Source organism: Chroicocephalus ridibundus, chromosome 2 (genome assembly GCF_963924245.1).
Source record: "Chroicocephalus ridibundus chromosome 2, bChrRid1.1, whole genome shotgun sequence".
Lineage (NCBI taxonomy): Eukaryota > Metazoa > Chordata > Aves > Charadriiformes > Laridae > Chroicocephalus > Chroicocephalus ridibundus.
The window spans coordinates 62,831,375-62,852,887 of NC_086285.1; the positions used below are offsets into that span (position 1 = coordinate 62,831,375).

Consider the following 21,513-nt stretch of genomic DNA (forward strand, 5'->3'; position numbering starts at 1 on the left):
ATTTTGATAGAGAAGATGAATAATTGGAAGAAAAGATGACTGTTGTTGTTCCTTTTACACTGCTTTATCTCAGGTTTATTCTAAGTATCCTGATAGCACACTAAGATTATTCTAGAGAGAGAATGACTCTACCATGAAGGAACAACTCTGTCTTAAGATGGTCACTGTTTGATGTGTGTGACTGGGATGCTATACTGCCATTTGTGTGTGCGGCATTCAGTTAGTCAAGATAGAGGATTTCATTTTGGTTTGGTTTGTTTGTTGTTTTTTGGGGTTTTTTTTCATAAAGAAAACTGGTAAGCATCAACAGTTATATTTGGCCAGAACAATATTTGATTTAGTTTCACCAAATTCAATGGATTGGGAACAGAAATGCACCTGGTTCTTGTTCGGTGTTCCATTTTACAACATTTCACTTATTTTAACAACCAGGAAATCCTTCTGCACTCTCTTGTCTGCCAGCTGTACAATCTGTGGAAAGAAGAGAACATTCGCACATGTTAGAAATTGTGTAAAAATGACAAGAGAAAGACTTTCAGCCAGTCTTTACAAGGCAGGAACTTCAGTATCCTTCTCAACAGAACCTCGCTGTTTCTTAGCAAAGTGGGTTTGCTTGCTTAACAGTGTTTGATAATTAAAGAAGAAACAACCTTGGAAACAAATGGATGTTTCTAATTCAAGCCAAATAGGGTATGGCTGAGTGAATCCAAATTCCTACATCTTGAGAGTGTTGCTTTACAGATTTTTCTAGCCTTTTGTAACTGTAATCAACGCCAATTAGTCAAAAATTGCTAAATATTTATAAACTGGTTTGTCCTTCTCTTTTTCTTTTTATAAAGGAAAGTATCTGAGAAGTGTCTCCAGGCAGGCAGTAACCAACATTCTGGTATGCACCCGTGTCATATGATTAGATGGGATGTTTAACTTTTATTGAAATTTTTTCTCCTCTTCAACCCAAAGTAAATAGCTATTCAATAGGGAGGTGCCCTCTCATGTAGTTAAACACTTGTTTTCCAAGAAGGCCCCTACAGTATTGCAAAACTCAAGGGCTGAGGCAAAATTGCTTGGCTTTGGTACCTTAACAGGAATACAGATGCCTACCAAAGAAAACAGCAGATTTGATACCATTTTAGGTGAGTGAAACTGAAAGATATATTGATAGTGAATAAATGGTAATTCCAGCTTTTAGTCACCAGCTGGGTACAGTATTCTTTCAGACAAAGAGAGATTTGTTAGAAGGTAGGGATGAAAAGGTGTCCTGCAACCATTTCCCCTCTTTCTATTTGACAGTGAAAATAGAAACATAGAATCATAGAATCCATAGAATGGTTTGGGTTGGAAGGGACCTTAAAGATCATCTAGTTCCAACCCCCCTGCCATTGGCAGGGACACTTCCTACTAGACTATATTGCTCAAAGCCCCATCCAGCCTGGCCTTGAACACCTTCAGGGATGGGGCATCCACAGCTTCTCTGGGCAACCTCTTCCAGTGTCTCACCAGCCTCACAGTAAAGAATTTCTTCCTGATATCCAGTCTAAATCTACCCTCTTTCAGTTTGAAACCGTTATCCCGCGTCCTATCATTGCACTCCCTGATCAAGAGTCCCTCCCCATCCTTCCTGTAGGCCCCCTTTAGGTACTGGAAGGCTGCTATAAGGTCTCCCTGGAGCCTTCTCTTCTCCACGCTGAACAACCCCAACTCTCTCAGCCTGTTCTCATAGCAGAGGTGCTCCAGCCCTCGGATCATCTTTGTGGCCCTCTGCTGGACCCGTTCCAACAGGTCCATGTCCTTCTTGTGCTGAGGACTCCACCGCTGGATGCAGTACTCCAGGTGGGGTCTCAGGAGAGGAGAGGAGAGGAGGGGCAGAATCACCTCCCTTGACCTGCTGACCGTGCTTCTTTTGATGCAGCCCAGGATGCAGTTGGCTTTCGGGGCTGCAAGTGCGCATTGCCTGCTCATGTTGAGCTTCTTGTCTGTCAGCACCCCCACGTCCTTCTCCTCAGGGCTGCTCTCAAGCCATTCTCTGCCCAACCTGTATTCATGTCTGGGATTGCCATGACCCAGGTGCAGGACCTTGCACCTGGCCTGGTTGAGCTTCATGAGGTTTGCACAGGCCCACCTCTCAAGCCTGTCAAGGTCCCTCTGCATGGCATCCATTCCTTCCAGCGTGTCGACCGTACCACACAGCTTGCTGTCATCAACAAACTTGCTGAGGGTGCACTCAATCCCACTGTCCACGTCACCAACAAAGATGTTAAACAGCACTGGTCCCAGTAATGACCCCTGAGGAACGTTACTCATCACCGGTTTCCATGTGGACATTGAGCCATTGACTGCAACCCTCTGAGTGTGGCCATCTAACCAGTTCTTTATCCACCGAGTGGTCCATCCATCAAATCTATGCTTTTCCATTTTAGAGACCAGGATGTCATGCGGGACAGTGTCAAATGCTTTGCATAAGTCCAGATAGATGACGTCGGTTGTTCTCCCCTTGTCTACCAGTGCTGTGGCCACTGTGCTAGTAGCTAGTGCTTCATAGAAGGCCACCAAATTTGTCAGGAATGATTTGCCTTTAGTGAAGCCATGTTGGCTGTCACCAATCGCCTCCTTATTTTCCATGTGCCTTAGCAGAGATTCCAGGAGGATATGCTCCATGATCTTGCCAGGCACAGAGGTGAGACTGACCAGTCTGTAGTTCCCTGGGTCCTCCTTTTTTCCCTTTTTGAAAATGGGGGTTATGTTTCCCCTTTTCCAATCAGCGGGAGCTTCACCAGACTGCCACAACTTTTCAAATATAATGGAAAGCGGCTTGGTGACTTCATCTGCCAGCTCCCTCAGGACGCATGGATGGCTTTCATCTGGTCCCATGGACTTGTGTACCTTCAGGTTCCTTAGATGGTCCCGAACCTGATCTGCTCCTACAGTGGGTGGTTCTTCATTCTCATAGACCCAGCCTTTGCCTTCTGCAACTTGGGCTGTGTGGTTGGAGCCCTTTCTAGTGAAGAACGAGTGGAAAAAGTCATTCAGCACCTCAGCCTTCTCCATATCCTGGGGGACCAGGTCTCCTGTCTCCCTCCTGAGAGGGCCCTCATCTTCCCTAATCTTGCCTTTATCCCTGATGTACTTCTATAGAAAATAGAAAAAATTACCTTATAAAATGCTGCCAGCGTGAAGCAGTATCTGAAATGCTTTGGAGTGTCTGCCTTTTAATTAATGTTCTGTGAGGAAACTTATGTCTTCTATTTGTTCAAGTTTTGTATGTTAATTTTTTGAATATATATAATTTAAATCTGGTTAGTCTTCTTGATCATGAGGCTCGCAATGAGTTGGAGATAAATTGATATAAAATGTTTTCTTGTCTATGTCAGTAATATTGAATGCGAACAGAGGTTTACAAGGTTTCATTTCTACTTGTGCAGCAATAGGTAATTCTCTCTCCTTTAATACAGCATTGATTGTAACAGTCCTGTGGCTTAAATATTTTTTTAAACTCAATATGTTAGGGTCTAAATGTAAGTTCACGCAGGTGTTTTCAAGACTGTGCTTGATTAGCTAAGATTGCTCTGGGCTGTAATATCTTATTTTCATGTTTTGGGGTTTGGGGGGGTTTGTTAACCAAGAAAACCCTCAGTATTAGAGTATTTTGGATAGGTCAGTTAGGAGATGACAGTTAAGTTGCACTCAGGGGCCAGACTTTCAAAGCATTTACTGATTCAAAGTGACTTTTTTTGGCTCATTTTTAAAGAGTATCTCTTAAGATACACTGAACACCTTTTTGAAAGTCTTGAGTGTTTACTTAGTGCTAAGCTGAACTCCAGAACTTGGCCTGTCAAGTTCTATTGAAAAATATTTTTTTCCTTTTACCCAAACGTGTGAACATGCCAATAAGGCAGTATCTGAAGTGAGTAATTATATGCATTTTACTTAGTGCACTGGGACGTTGATTTTGGTAGGTACTATGTGTCAGTTCTGCTGAGTTTAAATTTATCTCAAATGAAACTAGAAAACCCCTCGAAATGCTAAGTGCCAGAGAGGGACTGTTACACTTGAGATAAATATTGAAAGTCTTATGTTTGAAACCAAAGCCAGATTAGAAGTAGGGTTGCCTAGGCATTTAACCTAGGCCCCTGCTTTTTTCCATTAGCCTCCTGCCTCTGACTGCCTGTACTTCTTTCTCTTTCCTATGAATTCCTTTGCCCTTAATTTGTTAGCTCCTACTTACATATTCTCCTGTAGCTTCTCTGCCTTTCATCTGTGAAGGTTGTTTTGGCACACTTGCATCCCCACCCCTGGTATCAATGTCTTTAACAGCGCACAGGTTTATTTAACAGGTTGCGCATTCAAATACTTTCAAAGCTACTGCAGAGCCAATTAATTTGCTTTGGAAAAAAAAAAATGCATTTTTTAATGTCCTCCAACTGATTTGTGTACTGTCTCAGTAATAGGCAGTGGTGTTATCCCAAGGATGTTAGTCACTAGCCCTTTGCCAAAGGCTTTCATAACACTTTTAGACCCAAAGACCACGGGGTGAAATTTGAGTGGTTTAACAGACGCTTATGGTACGTTCAGATGTCTTTTGCAGTTACATTTTTATAAGACTGTGCAAAAGACCCCTCTCTTCAGCACAGGAGGATTCAGACAGTAGAATCTCAGAGGAAGGTAACATGTGACTGGCTAGCGTTATCTCTTCTCCTTCCTGTATTCTTTACATATTGCCCAAAGGCCATTATCTCGGGGCCATGTAACGCTGCTTTTTCAAGCAAGTCTGTCTTCACCCAGCTTATTTGGGTTCCTGAGCAGGCTTGCATTTACCTTTTAGCATGTGCCTGTTTTGTAGTCATGTCAACTATGGTCTGTGGCTGTTAATATTGTTAATTTAAACACTGATGTCCAAATCAGTATCTCCTTCCATGTACAGATACCACAGGAGAAGCCTCTTCACCCAATCTTACAATCTGCTTAATGGCCCAGGCTGAATAGAGAGTCCTGAAAGGCAAACCTCTGCCACAGGTGTGTGTTCCTTCCCTGCACCTGCTTCCTGAACAACTCTTCTCTCTTGTGAAGGCAATAAGGCATCACAGCTGTTTAGCTTCATTAGACAAGGAAACCTTCATGATGGTGTAGGTATTGGATATCTTTTTTTTTCCTGTAACACCTTACTTGCTTGGGAGTAAAATTAGCATGGCAGCATCAGAGATTGAAAGTGTAACTAGGAAAAACAAACTAAAATGCCTTAGTACAAATTAGGTGCTTGTTTGTTTGTTCTGTGACTTTCCTAAGACGAGAAAGGAGCAATTAAGTCCCCTCTCTGTGCCTGCACCCAAGCACGCATACACCAGATTTATCTTGTGCATCTTGCTTTCTGTATGAGTGTTCGGTCCAGTAACCAATGAAAATGTGAATAGAGGGCATCATCACTCATGATGCCATTTGCACATGACGTAAGAGGTCATGCTGTCTCTGGAATGAATGCACGTGCATGAATGAACTCGTGATTCATTATACCAAATTCATGATAATCCCTAAACATCAATCTCTGGGAAGACCTACAAAACAAAAGACAGACTTCAGCATGAAAGGCGTTGGAGTTTCTTGGGTATTTTAGGTATTTTAGGCCATCATGAAGCAATAGCCGTCCTTTTTCTGGTAAATCCTGGAAGTAATCAGATTGTTCTGAGGGACTATTCCTGGGTTTTGGTATAATTACTACCCATTTTGCTGGTCCTTTAACATCACACACCTTGTCTTTTTTGGCTAGGTTCATTTTCAATGACACTGTCCTTGCAATCCTGCTTCAGGTTTTCAGCTAGCCACTACACCACTCCCTTCATAAGAAGACTAACGATTTTGTGGTGCAGTGTTCACCCTTTTCTCCCCATCAGCAAGCATGTTTTGTTGATTAAAAAGGCCTGATGAGTTTCTGCTTACAGCTTGTGCAAAATGTTTTGTTACGGAGGTGCTTTGGTCAGGAACGCTTGGTTCTATGATAAGCGTTGGTTTTTGAAGGAGGGCTCTTCCAGCAAATTGGGCATGCATTGCTTTTGGGATTATCCTTGAACTGTCTGTTTTGTTTTGAGTCTGGCATGCTGGTTAATGAAACATATGTGTTGGTTTCTGCCATTGAATACATACAGCAGGTACTGAAGAACTGAGGACTCTTCCTGGAAAGGTTTCTGCAGCAAGCATCTTCTGCAAACAACAGTTCTCTTTAGTGAACCATAGAAAGATATAGAGAGAATTTTTTTTACCCCTTGCATGTGTTTCCAAAGTGGGGTTAATGCTTGCACAACCACTTCATGTATGTGCTGGTGTGTTGGTTTTTTTTTCTCAACTTTGGAGAAGAGCAGAATGAAGGACTAGCCCTCCTGAGTCTCACAATATTTGATTTCAATGTCTCATTTTTAAGAGCTACCTGTTATGTTCAATAGTCTCTACAGAATGAAGTATGTCACTCTGTATGTGTCATTTTAGCACTATAAACCATAGGCACTTCTGCTAGTAAAATGTGGTTAAATAAATTCCTCCAAAACATGAGAAAATAGATTTATTTTTTTTTTAAGTAACCAACAGCAGAATTTTGTCTGTATCAATAACAGTAGCAGCTTTTAGTGCAGTCAGCTGTTTGCTAGTTCTTCAGCAGTACCTGGTAGTTGTAAGTGAAGTTTTGCTAAAGATAGTACACTTGTTATTCATGGTTTGATCCCAGAAAGCTGTCCTGGGAATCTCTACCCCTGTCCCAGCAGTTTCACTTGTTAAATGATTATCTGGAATCTCTTCTATTTAAGACTTAAGTTCTTTGCAAAGATTTCAATAAACATCAGGGAGCTTTGGGTCAGACTGCTAAGCAATAAGGGGAAATTGAGAGATGGGGCAGACTTCAGGTCATGTCTGCCTGCGTATTGATGATACCTCCTCTAGATTCTGCTTTCAAACGTGGGCAGTATCTGAATGCTGAGGGAGAGCAGCGAGTTCAAACTCCTTCCAGACTGAACAGAAGGAAGCAACTTCCAGTAAGCAGGGGGAACGATTTTTTTTGTCACAACCCAGGCTGCCTACTTATCGTAGACATCTTCTGTCCAACTGTTGCATTACTAGAGCTCTTTCATATTGTTCTCTCTGTGTCTGGAGTCTACCAATATATAAACATCTTACCTGCTGAATGGGCAGGCCTTTTTTTTTTTTTTTACTGACACCACAAGATGTCCCCAGAGCCTTCTCTTCTCCAGGCTGAACAACCCCAACTCTCTCAGCCTGTCCTCATAACAGAGGTGCTCCAGCCCTCGGATCATCTTTATGGCACTCCTCTGGACCCGTTCCAACAGGTCCGTGTCCTTGTGCTGAGGGCTACAGAGCTGGACAGAGTATTCTAGGTGGGGTCTCACTCTGTTGTTCAACATCTTTGTCACCACCGGTCCCAGGTGAAAACCTTATGGCAGCCTTCCAGTATCTGAAGTGGACCTACAAGAAAGCTGGAGAGGGACTTTTTACAAGGGCATGTAGTGATAAGACTAGGGGTAACGGTTTCAAACTGAAGGAGGGTAGATTTAGATTGGCTATTGGGAAGAAATTATTTGCTGTGAGGGTGGTGAGGCACTGGAACAGGTTGCCCAGAGAAGTTGTGGATGCCCCATCCCTGGAAGTGTTCAAGGCCAGGCTGGATGGGGCTTTGAGCAACCTGGTCTCGTGGGAGGTGTCCCTGCCCATGGCAGCCGGGTTGGAACTAGATGATCTTTAAGGTCCCTTCCAACCTAAAACATTCTGTGATTCTGTGTAGTCATCAGTGTTTTTCTGCTACTTTACATTTAATGACCATAACTAATTTTTTCTCGAATCTTAACAGGATAGTAAAAGAAAAGCCATGACTTAGATGAATGTGCTGTTCCAGCTGTAAGGAAGAATAATTGTGACTTCTGAACCTCAGCATTTGGAGTACACACTTGCAAATTAATGGAGTGTTCCTGAGGATGCGCTTTGGTTTTGGAATGAATGAAAGGAAATAGTTTTACGCAGTTCAGTGTCTTTGTAATGCCCTTAAACTTTACTTAGTGTTTTGTACTTGTGTCAATGTTTCTGTACCATGACATTTTGTTATTCTTTTGCTAGTTATCCAAGCACGAGATACTTCAAGTTAAGTCTTAAATGACTGAGAAACGTTTTCAGAAGTAGAATTGAAATGACACAATAGGTGCTAGTGTCTGTATATGGGGTAGCAGTAATAAATATATCAGTCTATTGTTTGTACTTTGGATCACGACACAAGTGTTGTTTTCTTTTGATCCCAGGTGGGCAAAAGTGGGACCATATAGTAGTGTTCTACGGGTGAGTCTGTGCTGGCCAGCTCTTGTGTTTCATGGTGGCTGGACTAGAAGCTTCTGGTCTAGCAGCTGTGCTTTGTGAAGCAGTTTTTTCTTACTCCAGAGTCCTTGTGAAATCATTAAAGTACAAAATGTAATTCTTTTGAATGGCTGGGAAATACACATTAGTATTTGCACAGCATAAAGATTCTGTGTGGTCTCTCCTTTGCTTCTCAAAGAGTCAAGGTTTAAGGACCTCAGGTGAGCCTGAGGGTCATGCTTGTTAGCTTTTTGCTAGCAGCAACCCACTCGGTTTCCTTTCGGAGTGTTTGTTCACTTTTTGCTTTTTTGAGTTACATGCCTTGTTTTCTTCAGCTTCCTTTACTTTTCTATTAAGAGTCAGGGACTTGAGAAGCATAGCAAACCAAACAGCTTCCTGATGAGTTAGCTACTGCTATTTCATGTCGGAAAACTAGTTCTTTAAAATGGAATGCATATATTAACATCAGAGAACTTTGTAGAGTGGAGTTGATGGGTGGACTTGATGATCCCAAGGGTCTTGTCCAACCTAAATGATTCTATGATTCTATCAGTATTTGGTTGGATGTCTTGGATAAGAAGGGGAAGGAAAAGAGGAAAAGCAGTGGTAGAAGATGACTTCTGAACATTTTCCTTTCTTTCCAGTCCATTCTGTTATCCTCAAATAGTAATTCTCTAAAAACTCTCTAAAAATATATTAAAGGATTGCCAGATGAATGTTCATGAACCAGAAATTGATCTTGCAGCTTTGGGCGAATTTACCAAATCAGGACCTACTTTTTACATCACAGTTTGAAAGTTGCACTAAATGCAGTTTTAGGTCTCCAAATTGTAGTAAGTACCATGACTGGGCAATGCGAAGGTCTAAGATGATATGGATTCACAATGCTGATCCGTATCTTTTTCACGTAATTTTTCATCAGTTCATTTGCTTTGCTCTGAGCCAGACTGGGTATCATCTGTACTCACAACAGTCATCATAAAAGCTTTGAAGAGGTCTATATTGTAGCCTAGTTTACAGAATTTAAATGTTCCATGCCTGAACTGGACCAGACTGGCACGCCCAGTAATCCAGTAGTCCCCAGATGTGGGAACGTGCACACAACCAGAGGTACCCGGTGTACTGCAAAGGGTGATGTGTTCCAGAAAGCCTGGAACTGATAACAGAGGAAGCATCAGCAAAACTGGTTGAGTGATACGGTTTGAGAACAGCTTTCTAAACACATCCATGGATAGATTTAACCTGTAGTTATACAGGGCTTGCTTGAGTTCACAAAGCATTGTTGCCATGATTGTGTGGAGGACCGCTAAGGCTTTCTAGAACAATAACATTTCAGCAGCATGGTGATCTGTCTGAATCAGTCTGTTACAGGTAAGCTATCCTAGGATTAGTTAATTTATGCAGAGTTGCAATTAGCTTGTCCAGGTTTCTTCTGGTAATCTAGCTAGTGCAGGCGCTGGTGTTTAGACTTGACCTGTGTTCAAGCACGCTGAGTGCTAATGGTCCAACCTCACCAGGATGCGCGTGCAGTGCAGCCTTATGAAGGAGGAGAAGAGGGATGTAACAGAAGCAAGAGATACAGTTGGGGTTTTTTCTACAGAGAGAATCAAAATGCAGTGAGACCACACCTAAATTTCCATCTTAAATGAGATTCATCAGTTTGCATCCAGAGTTTTGAATATACCTTTTTGTTTCTTTTTGTATCTTTGAGGCAGGTGCTGGAAGTTTCCAGCTTGCAAGCGATGCTGCATTGTCCCAGAGGAGACAGCCACTTCTCTGGTTCTGAGCAAGTTCTGCCAGCATGGCTTGCGTTCTGTGGTTTGTGTCTTTTATCAGAGTTTTAACTGGTTTCATGTGCAGCCATTTACTGATTTGCAGGAACAGCAACATTTGAACAGATAAGTCTGCGCTTTCTGCTTAGGTTTCAACTTAACTTCTAACTCTTTCATAAGCAATGAACAGGTAGATGTACTCTGTGGTTGCAACAACCATATTTATCCTTTGCTCAACTGAGAAGTTGTTAAAGTGTGGACAGTCCCTGAAATAGAAAATGAATGTTGTCTAAGGCCATGGCTGGCTGGTGGTGATGCATATGTACATTTGTAATAATGTTTAGAGCAAAAGTTTGTGGGCTGCTGTGTGGTGAGATACAGCTGTTATTAAAGGAGAAACTAAGAGGCTCACTCCTCCCCTAGTTTGAGCTGATTCATTCCAGAGACAGAGTCAAAACCTGCTGGGGTTTGGGAGCTTGAGAGCAGCAGCTGCTACGTGAAAATAAGTGTTAACACTGCAGGACTTCTCAGGCAAGAAAAGCTTTCTGGAACTCCAGTAATATGCAAATTCATGAAGATGTGGATGAGAGTGTCTGACCTCATTGTTCAGCGCAGAAGAACAACATTTTCTAAAAGCTGTTTATTTTAGGAAAAAGACGTCAAAAGGAAGCAATCACAAGCGTGTGGCTAAATGATCTGGGGAGCTGAAACTTGCTCGGTTTCATTTGGATATTGAAACAGTCTGAGAAAAGAACAGCTGTAAGGAAACAGCTTGTAGACTGAATTACCTTTTCAGCCAACGCATTTCCACTCCTCCTTGACTCCAGGAGTTCAGATTTCATTGAACCTGAGTGTCCCCTCAGGCTCCTCCCTCGTGTTTACATTTTCATTGGCTTTTTCTGGCTGATACAAGTCTCACGCTTCTTTAGCGAGACCATTTACCTCCAGGAGCAGGAACAGCAGCTGCGGCTCAAACAGCAGGAGTAGAGACATTTCTTGCCTTTTCAAGCTGGGGATTTTGCCCGAACTCTGGCTTTCCTCTGTGCAGTGTTTTTCTTAGAGAATATTAGTTGGTTTAAATGAGCCAAAGACTGACAATTGCAGAAAGTTCCTCATCGTGCCTAGTAAAGAGGTAAGAAGCTTTGTTGTGGTTCAAGAGCTGGAAATACAAACCACGTGTATTTCTGTATGTATTTTATAGGAATTACATGGGAAGCGTTTGCAAGGAATGAGGGCCTGTGTGTGTTAGGGAGGGAGAAAGAAAAAGACAAGCACACATAAAAAGATTTAACTTTGAAGGAATGCAGCTCTGGACTTGTCCAGGTTTGCCTGAAGGTAGAAATATTTATTTATGAGGTTGAAAAAAATAATCCAGATCTCCTGTAATGTTTCCTGCTGCAACATGAACAAGGGCACGGTGTGCAAAGGTTTGTGTATTTGCAACTGTCGTCTTTTTGTTCAGGTGGACTGAATGGCTCTTGCTGAATTTGTGGTATATGTGTTTACCTAGCTGGCTTGCATTTATATGTGTTTTCACAAGTGGTGAATGGACAGGGGGTGGCTGTGGGGACAAGTCAAAAGACTGAAAGACTGAAAACTTTTTTAACTCACAAGCCTGCCTTTGGGTATTTGGATTTCAAGGAGGGAAGTGCCAGGAAACACAGGCTTGGAAGGAAGCCACTGAAGTTGGTATGTGTTGGTATTTCAGCCCTTAATTTTTCTATAAGTTGCTCTTTGTGTATTAGGTATGAGAGCTAAAACACACACATACGCTTTGCTCTGAGTCTTTCATTTATAAGAGATTTCCCGATACTGGTATGTATGTGTAATTCAGATTCAATGTGGGAATTTTGTCAGGCTTCAGCCCGGGCAGTTCAGGGAGTTGGAACAGCTCCTGAGAAGAGAGGTCAGGCTGAAAGAAAGTGGGGCCCCTTCAGTTTGGTTAACTGAATTCCAGCATTACTTAGGTCTCCACCATTGTGAACTTCCCTTGTTTTTTGACAGCTGTGTTACCTCCTGCGTTTTAGAGAGTCTTGCTTCCTCGGAAAAAAAGAGAGTGGGGACTGAGTTGTGCATTGAGATGAGGTGTCGAATGCATGAGGCCTCTGCAGTACCATTAACTTAGCAAGGTGTGCAGAATAAAATTTTGCATTGCTATTATATTTTGCTCACTTGCTTCGGTCAAAAGTGTTCTCTGCGTATATGAATAGCTTCAGTTTTGCGGTTAAGTTGCTTATCACTTTTTGATGGAAAACGTGGATGCAGACGGGAGGTATTCCAAAATGATGATTTAGAAAAAGGTAGAATATGAAATGAAGGTGTTACATAATACAAGGAGAACTTCAAAATCTTGTATTTGGAAGGTTTATAGTATTTGAATAATGCATTTATTCTGGTTTTATGAACAAATAAACCACACGTATGCAGTTCTTATATATAGTTTATATAGAGCGCTTATATATATATAAAGTGGTGTACATATACGTATATTACATGTATGTACACACATAACTAAAAATCTAAATCTTATCTTTCTTTTGACTATTTGCATGTTCTCTACTATGATATCATTGAACCTTTGCAGATGGATTTGTGGTGGTTGTTTCCATTTAAAATAATTCATATCTAAATATTCTCTGGGTTACTCTGGTTCAGAAACATATCTCGGGCTACCCAATATAAAATTTGTGTAAAACCACTGATGTATACGTGTGTTCTATAAATGCAGCGTCTGTCAACAGAGTGTGATACTGTATATTTAATTCCTCCCTGGCAGAAAATAAAATAAAATTATGATTTTTGCCTCATACAGCATTTTATATTCCTTTAAACCAAGTTAGGAGGGAAAAAATTCTAGGCAGAGTTGATTTTTTTTTTTATTATTATTATTTTTTTTTACCTCAACTAAGTTGTATTATTTCCACTGAACTTGCAGTGACAAATCTTACACAAGTCTGAGGTAAAACTAAATTCCTAATGCTGTTCAGCATTCCATACCTGATTTTTATTTTAATCATTACTGGATAATTACATGTAAATGCTTGTCATATTTACAAAAAAAAAAAAAACCAAAAAAAAACCCAAAAAAACAACAACACAACAACAAACAACCCACCAAAATTTAATCTAAGAATGTTTTCCTATACCTGTGCAAATTTGAAAATAATTTAAATTTGTTATGTGCAGTAACCATTGTGTTTTCACGATCAGGAGCTGCAAGTTTTAATGTCCAGACTCCTCAGAAGCAGCTCGGGTTTTGTTTAGCTGTGAGTCTCATTCTTTCCCATCTGTTTATAATGCAGATTGATAATTTTTTGGTGACTGTTGGAGGTTTCTAAAAAGGCACCTGCCTACTAGAGCAAAATGGTCTAGTTGCAAATAAATTGTTTTATCCCCCACAATTGCAGGTGTTTCCTTGTGAAGCCTAACCATATTGTGTTAATTTTTAAGTTCACAACCAAAAGTAAAGTTTCCAAACATACGTGTGTCTCGCTTTGCTTGTAGATGGATAACATAATATGACTCCTCGAGTCCTAGCATAATTATCAAAAGTAGTGTCTGTTAGGCTTGCAATCCTGCTTGGGACTGGTGCGCCCTTTGGGGAGCCACTGCTTTGAGAAATTGCCTTGAGGATTTTTGAAGCTTGGCAGTGGACCAGACTTTCAGATTTGGATACTTCAGTGGGACATCTAGCTCCCACGCTTTACTGATTACGTTTTCATGTGCATCTTAAACGCCTCTTCTATGTAGCTGGGCGCTCGCTTTAAGTGGTTCATGCAGGACTGGGAATCCTGGTAAATTGTTTGCTTGTTTAGTCAAGTGGAGTTCTTGCCTCTCCTCCCATGTATATGCAGTTCCTACCAATTTAGGTGATGTACATTTCTCAGACAATAATGCAGGGCGTATAAAATATTTCAAGCTGTTGGCTTCTTTCATTGTGAAGTTCTTCTTAGTAAGTATAGCTAGACTTGTTATCTTCGTTATGAACACACTTAGGCCGACGCTGAATAAGATAGGACTCGGGTCCGCAGCTGTTCAGGCTTTTTAATCTGCTGGCGTTCCACATACTGGCAGTCTTGAGGTATGAACGCCACAAAACCTAGTTGCCAGTTTTATGGTGCCGAAATACTTCACTGAGGTGCTAGTGTGCGGACATCACCCCTTCTGCCATGGCGTTCAGTTCTGACGGGACTGTGTGATTCGTTAGCACATGTAGTAATTGGGAAGCCCAGACAGTTTACAGTCGTCAGTTACTTACACAAAGTGGTTGCAGTCATCTTCAGAGAATCTCAAATTTCAGGGATTTTATTTTTAACAGGGAACATACTGTAGCAAAAACATGTTACAACTGCTGAAGTTTAAGGTGAGATTTACTGAGATTCCCCATAAAAATGAGATGTTTCCATATACAGGCTCGTGAACGTATACAGATTCATGTGTGCAAGTTTTCCTCTCCTGGCCATGAACCTTTCACTCTCTGAAGTATACAGCCTCTGTTCTAACCAACTTTTGTGTTGGGCCATCCTGAGCCCAACCTTATGAGAAGTCCCAGAAAGACTCTAGTTGTTCTCAGTAGTATCTCTCTATGAGTCTGGCTGCTAATGAGTGCGGATGGCATTCTTCAGTGTAGTAAACATCTCTACTTCTAAGTGTTTTTGCAGAAGAGACATTTTCATTCATCTACATGACAGGTTAGGGGAGGGAGAAATTCCTGTGGCAAAATTTTTCTTCCTTTCATCTGATTTACTTGTCATTCCTGCACCCTTCCTTGATGCTTACCAGTTAATGCTATTTTCTTAGTGTTCACTATGAACTACAGCTCAGATTAAAACTGGGATTTGTGTAGTAATTAATTAAATGCCTTAGCCAGAAATGGGATTACTTGAGAGTTCAAAGATAGCCATTTAACTTCCACATTTATTAGAAAAAGATGCTTTTAAATTTATTTAAATGACATCTTAGAATCCTGAAGTAGTTTAAGTCCAAGTTTTGTACTGACGCATAAATGTAGTATGCAAAGGAACGGTCTCTAGGAAGTGTAAATTATTCAGAATTGGAAAAAACAAAAACTCCTGAATATTGTAAAGCTGGTGTATCCAGTCCAAAGCCCAAAAGAAGCACCTGAGTGTTCCAGTTTGCACACTTAATAGGTAAACAGCAAACAAAGATCATAAGCAATGAAAAGCCCATCCTCTGCTGAAAGCTATTCTACTAATTCTTAACACCATTAAAAATACATTGAGGAATTATATTTGCACATTTCCACATTTGTGTATAGAGATACTGTACAGATGTTTAAAAAAAACCCCAACTTTCTAACAAAGTTTTCTTTATTTCAAATGGAAACATAAAGAGGGCAGATGAGCAATTCCTGAGACTTATAATCCATTTATGTGTAAGTTTGTTGTTTGTATTTCTTTTGGGGGGGTGTTCCAAATGAAATAGCGTAATTTTGAGTAGAGATCCTACTGGTAAGCTGAATTCTCGTCTCTCCTTCAGAACGGGAGCTGTATGGTTCACAGTTGGGAGACCCCCAAATGGTTTGTGGTTGCTCAGCATTCCGGGCAACATGCAGAATAAATTTGATAATTTTGTATTAGTGGAAGAAGTACTGGGCAGAGTTATCTCCGAACCTTACAGAGTGTACACGTACGAGACCCCCGGGTCAGAAGCCCCCGGGCGCTCTGTCCATCTCCTTGTCTGTACTCCTGTTGCTATGCTGGTGCGACACTGTGTGATGATGGTACAGGGAGGGCTAATGGAGGGAAATGCACAGAGGTTTTGCATTGCTTCCATGGCCGTACTCAAGAATTTGACAGATTTTGTACTTAACATTTCTGTACGGTGAACCAAATCTGCATGTGAGAATGTTCCGTCTGGTATGAGTTATTTACGGCTGACTAGCACGTTTGAAGGATTTACAGCACTATGCCTAGTCTTGGGTAACAGAAAAGTCAGACAGGAAGACTTCTTAATGGTTCAAGTGTACTAGTCCTGTATTTACCTAACTGCGTTCCAGTTCAGACCTGTAACCTCTTTAAGCCTATTCTGTGTCAGGATATTCAACTATTTAAAACGAAGCAGTTTTGTATTGTTTTCTAGTTTTTAAACTCAAAACTAAGCACACAGGAGAAAAAAAAAAGCACCCAATCACCTAATAGTTACTCAGTGTTATTTTTTGGTTTTTGTTTTTGGGTTTTTTTTAATTTTTGCAATTTATTGTGGTAACTGTATTAAATAATTCCACGTGAAGCACCGCGTGCTTCATTGTCCTAGCAGTAGTGAGAGCTTACGAGAAATCACAGCATAAAAGAGGTTGAGAAACTGTCAGTTGGCTGTATTTTGCTTAGATAGGGTATTTTTTTCATAAATATTGTTTTTAAATATCTGTACACAGACATTCAACCTCATACATAGGAGCTCTTTTTTCAACATGGGATTTACACATTATAAACTTCATCAGACTTCTAACAGTTTGCCTATAGAGAAATTCTACAACAGTTTCCCCGCGCTGACGACTTGTTCTGAAAAGGAGTATTTTGGTCTTTTGTATGTGCTGTTTTTAAAATCAACATCAGAAAAGTAGTAGTGCCTAGTCCTTAAAAAGTAAAAAGTTGTTCTTTAATTATTAGTTTAAAATCTATCAAATCTGTCATAACTTGGCAGTGTGTCCCATAATGAAGGATCTTTCCAACCAGACCACTTTTCTTGCCATTATAAACTGACGAATTCATTGCCGTTGTGGGTACAATTTCTGACTACTGCTTTTTCTAAAATGGTATTGCCTAGCGAAGCTTCATAGTTCAGAAGCTTCATGAAATTTTATTTTGAAAACGCGTGGTGGATTTGATGTTGAAATGCATTGGGCTCTCTGTGGCTCTTGGATTCTGGAACTGCCACAGATGTAGACTAAGCTGTTGGTTACCTTTGACAAAAATCTGCCTGTTACTAAATTGTAACGGTCTGATTTTCTTATCATCAAACAATTCTCAAACTATGGGTAGGAAAAGTTACTCAGACTTATATTTACTATAAATGTTTTAGTAAATGAGCATTAAATCCATTGAAAGTAGAACCACTCACTTTACTTTTACCTTCTTGGCTTGGCAGACAGTAGAAATATTTACTCCTGAAGTTTTCGCAAGAAACAGAATTAATTGTGTTCATTTTCGGCACTGGTTAAGAGCCCAGTAGCCATAGTCTACCTCAGGTTGGTCTGACCTGTGTGATGTGTGTGGGAGCTGGACAAACCAGTCCAATAAAAGATTATGAGAATGTGCCTCCCATGGCTTCATTTCTTCTCCTTGGTCTATAATGTCAAGGAGAACTTTAAAAAGCCCTGACAAGCAGAGGTAGGAAAAAGTGGTTTGGATAAAATAAGCTGGATTCAAATAAACTCTTGAGTTTTTAAAATGTTGCAGGAGGAAATCACTGTAGTCAGTGTTCTGTGGTTTTATCCATTGCCAGTGTTGGTAGTTCTGAAATAACATGGAAGAGATTATTCTCACGGTAGTATTTTTAACTGAAATGGATTTTTTTACTTCCTTATCGTATATAAAAATCTGCTATAGTTTGTGGTTTTTTTTCTGGGAAGGAAAAGGGTTTTTTTCTACGACTTTAATTACCCATTTTGTATTAATTTCATACTTGTTATTCTTGAGTATATACTTTATGTGATTCCCGTTAGCAGTGAGGTATAACATCTAAAATATTACATATGTGATAAAACACGTAGAGGTGTGTGCATAGCAGGCAATTCTAAGGCTGAGATTTTAGTCTAACTTGTGATTCTCTTGACTTTCCACTGTATGTTTTGCATTGATTTATTATTTTTTTTGTTGATTATTGAAAAGAAGTAATTCAGATGGGGCAGTGGCTGCAGCATGAAAGACAAATCAATATATCAGATTAAAAAACTCAAGATACGTGCCTCGAGATTGCAGGAAGCAGCCGGGGTCATGGATGTCAGTAACAGTTCTGGGATCAAAAGCAATGGTAGTCACTTCAACGAAGCCCTCCGTTAGAGTTCATTAGCCCTGTAAGAGGGTAAAATTTGGCTTACCCAGTTCTGTGCATAGCTGATGTCAGTGAAGCGTGCTAAGTTGTGCTCATGCAACTGGAAGCAGGAATTTGTCTGTTTTCAGCACCTAGCCTTAGTAAAATGAGTAGATGCATTTTCTTGCAAAATTGTTGCATTTTCTAAAGGTGTTCTAAACAGACAGGAAAGTTCTAGCCCTTATTTATTACAAATGGTTATTCGTGAACTTCAGTTGAGTGAGTACCTCAGAGATCAGAAATAGTTAGGTTCTCCCCATCATTTATATTTTGACTTTTATGGGATTATGGCCTTGCTTATTAAAATTGAAATGTGAAATGCATACCAGATCCCTGACACGTGTAGAAATTTCCTGGTCTGACATTTTGTCATGCATGCGTTTGTGAAGAGGCCCTACCTATATTCCAAGGACCGCAGCTCTGATTGAAAGTCTGTTTTTACCTTGCACCACCAAGAAAAGGAGTAAATGATTGTTTGTAGTGTAGTAGAAATGGATAAACTGGTAATTGCATGATATGTTACAAGTATTGCTGGTAGCTTCCTGCCATTCTTGCTCTGAATGAAATGCATGTTAGCTGTCTCTCAAATTTCTAGCACTGTAATAGTATAGTTCTTCAAATTAACATGAAGAGTTTGTGGAGCCATAAACATGCATTCAAAACAGCATAAAAAAAGAGAACCGTATTTCATCTTGAGCTGTGAATGGCATGTTATATTTCCATCAAGAAAACTGTTATAAGTTGAAACGTAAAACGAGGGAAGATAATGCCGTTGGTTGATACTGTATTTTAGAGCCAGTTTAGTTTTGGAGAAACAATACCATTAGTATTAGCAGGACTTCTGTGGCGTGATACACCACCAGTCAAAGCCCTTATATAATGCCTTGTCCTTTTCTCTCCCTTTCCCTGTTACTTATCTCTCCGCAGTGCTGCATACCCAAGGTCCCATTGATGGCAGCCTGTATGCGAAAGTGAGGAAGAAGAGCTCTTCAGACAGCAGCATCCCTGGTGTTGCTCAGGGTGTTCCTGTGACTGTCAGTCCTGATCACAGTGATCATACCCTGTCTGTCAGCAGTGATTCAGGACACTCAACAGCTTCCATCAGGACAGACAAGACTGAGGAGCGCCTTGTGCCAGGAGTCAAACGAGGTCTGAGCCCACAAGAGAAGGCCGAACTGGACCAGCTACTTAGTGGCTTTGGTCTGGAGGATTCTGTCAACACCACCAAGGATATGACTGATGCTCAAAGCAAGTACAGTGGGACTCGCCACATAGTGCCAGCTCAAGTTCACGTTAATGGAGACACCAAACTGAAGGACAGGGAGACTGATATTCTGGATGACGAAATGCCTAATCATGACCTTCACAGCGTGGACAGCATTGGGACTTTGTCTTCCTCAGAAGGGCAGCACTCCACCCACCTAGGGAACTTTAGTTGCCACAAGAGCAGTCAGAACTCGCTTCTTTCAGATGGCTTTGGAAGTAACACTGGGGAAGAGCATCACAATGCTTTTGCCCCAGACCTGGGAATTGGGGTGGATCCCCTCTATGAGAGATCTTTTGGAAGCACTGAGTCAAAGTCAGCTCAGCAATTGCAACGGAATCCTGTCTCACCCCGGCCTCAAGCCTATGGCCCAAGTAACTATTCTACTCAGACCTGGGTACGCCAGCAGCAGATGGTCACTGCTCACCAATATGCTTTTGTCCCAGAGAATGAAATGAGGGTTGGCATTCATAACACTGTGGAGAATTTGGGCAGCGTCCAGAGCCAGTCCCGAATCCCAGACACCCCAACGCGTGGCTCCAGCAGCAGAGATGCTGTGCAGAGGGGACTAGAAAGCATGCCAGGTGCTGCTGAAGCTGCAGAACATGCCAGTGCTGAGAGTTTTAAGTCAAGGCCAGTGCCTCAGAGGGACACAAATGGCCTGGATCTAGGACGGAACGCTGGGGGCTTGCCAGCTTCTCCAACTTTGGATATTGATCAGTCCATTGAACAACTGAACAGGCTGATCTTGGAGTTAGACCCTACTTTTGAACCTATCCCGACACGCATTAACACTGTCACCAGGGACAAAAATCAAGTAAATGGCTTCACCAGCCTTGATATAGATGTGGAAGGGCTTGCCATGAGTCCTGGCTCCCATGACAAGTTAGAGGTCACAAACAGGAATCCCTCCCAGCATGGTAAGCTGTTGCAATACTTTCCGAGTATAATGCTTTTCGTGGCACTTGTGTGTTCATGATGTGGTACCTCAAGACCTCAGGTCATGATGTACAACTTTAAGGATGATTATCAAGGGATTATTTCTGATACCCTCTTTACATAACCATCCAACAAATTATGGAAGCAAACTGATGTGAGATGAGCTTTGCAGGTACTTGTTTTTGCTTGAAAAAAATGCTATTCTGCAAATTCTTACCTGTTATAGATCATCAGTTGGGATTTTTTGCTGCTGTAAGTTTAAGTGATAAGGGAGCAAAATTCCTCTAATTCCTACATTGAGACGTTTTTAGAAGGCGTTTGTACTGAAACGGTTTATGATTTAGGGCCCAAAATAAATGAATGAACTGTGTCTAGAGTTCAAGCACTGCAGAAAGCCTAAAATGTGTGGAATTCAGGATACAGGATGCAAGACTGGAGGCCTCTGCTCTTGGCTTATGTCATCGAGATTTATGGACCTCATTCTAGTCATATTTGTAGTGACTTAGGATATTTATGTTTAGGGAAATTTCCTTTAAAGGTTTAACCCTTAGAGTGCGTTCTGTTAATTTTTCCTTCTGTTTTTCAGGCCATTATGCTGCCAGTGTTGTTTAGGTTTATTAGCACCTTCTAGCCTTAGTAGTCTCTTTGAAACAGGGTACTAGTATAAAACCTTGTTTGATATTCTCAGCTAAAATCTGTTTGTGGTTGTCCTTGTTGAGAGGTTATAGTTCACTTCATCAAAGGCGGCAAAACTGAATGGGTGCTCCAGCTCTTAATTTGGTGGGGTGTGGGGAGACGTTATTAGCTTACGTTTCTGGGGGGTATAAGATAAAGCGCCGTCATTTTCTCTCCCTTTCAGAGGACGTTATTTCAGAGGATGGCATCTTCTGGTAGAAGAGGCAGAGAGTAGGAATAGTAAGGATTTAGATGTTTTCATTGAGTCAGGGCCTTTAGGCAGCTGAGTGCCCTGAAGTTTAAAGCCCTCTGCCTGCAGTTAATGTAGGTAGTCTTGAGGAGTTTCCCTTGTGTAACGATGACGTGCCTTGCTCTTGAGTGATAAGCAGCAATTCTAGATGTGTGTTGAGTCCCTTGTCAGCCCTTTAAACCCTTCGAGTATATTCATCGCAATTAGCAGTGCCATTTTATGTT

General features: G+C 41.1%; 1 protein-coding gene across 17 annotated transcripts in view; it reads left to right on the forward strand.

The window, feature by feature from the left end:
• The window catches only part of TNS3 (tensin 3), a 221,061-nt gene that overhangs the window by 136,898 nt on the left and 62,650 nt on the right, over nucleotides 1-21,513 (forward strand). For all 17 annotated transcript variants that reach the window (XM_063325678.1, XM_063325677.1, XM_063325681.1 and 14 more), the window contains one exon: nucleotides 19,089-20,345. In XM_063325678.1, the coding sequence (XP_063181748.1) occupies nucleotides 19,089-20,345 (1,257 nt within the window). The remainder of the gene's footprint in view (nucleotides 1-19,088; nucleotides 20,346-21,513) is intronic.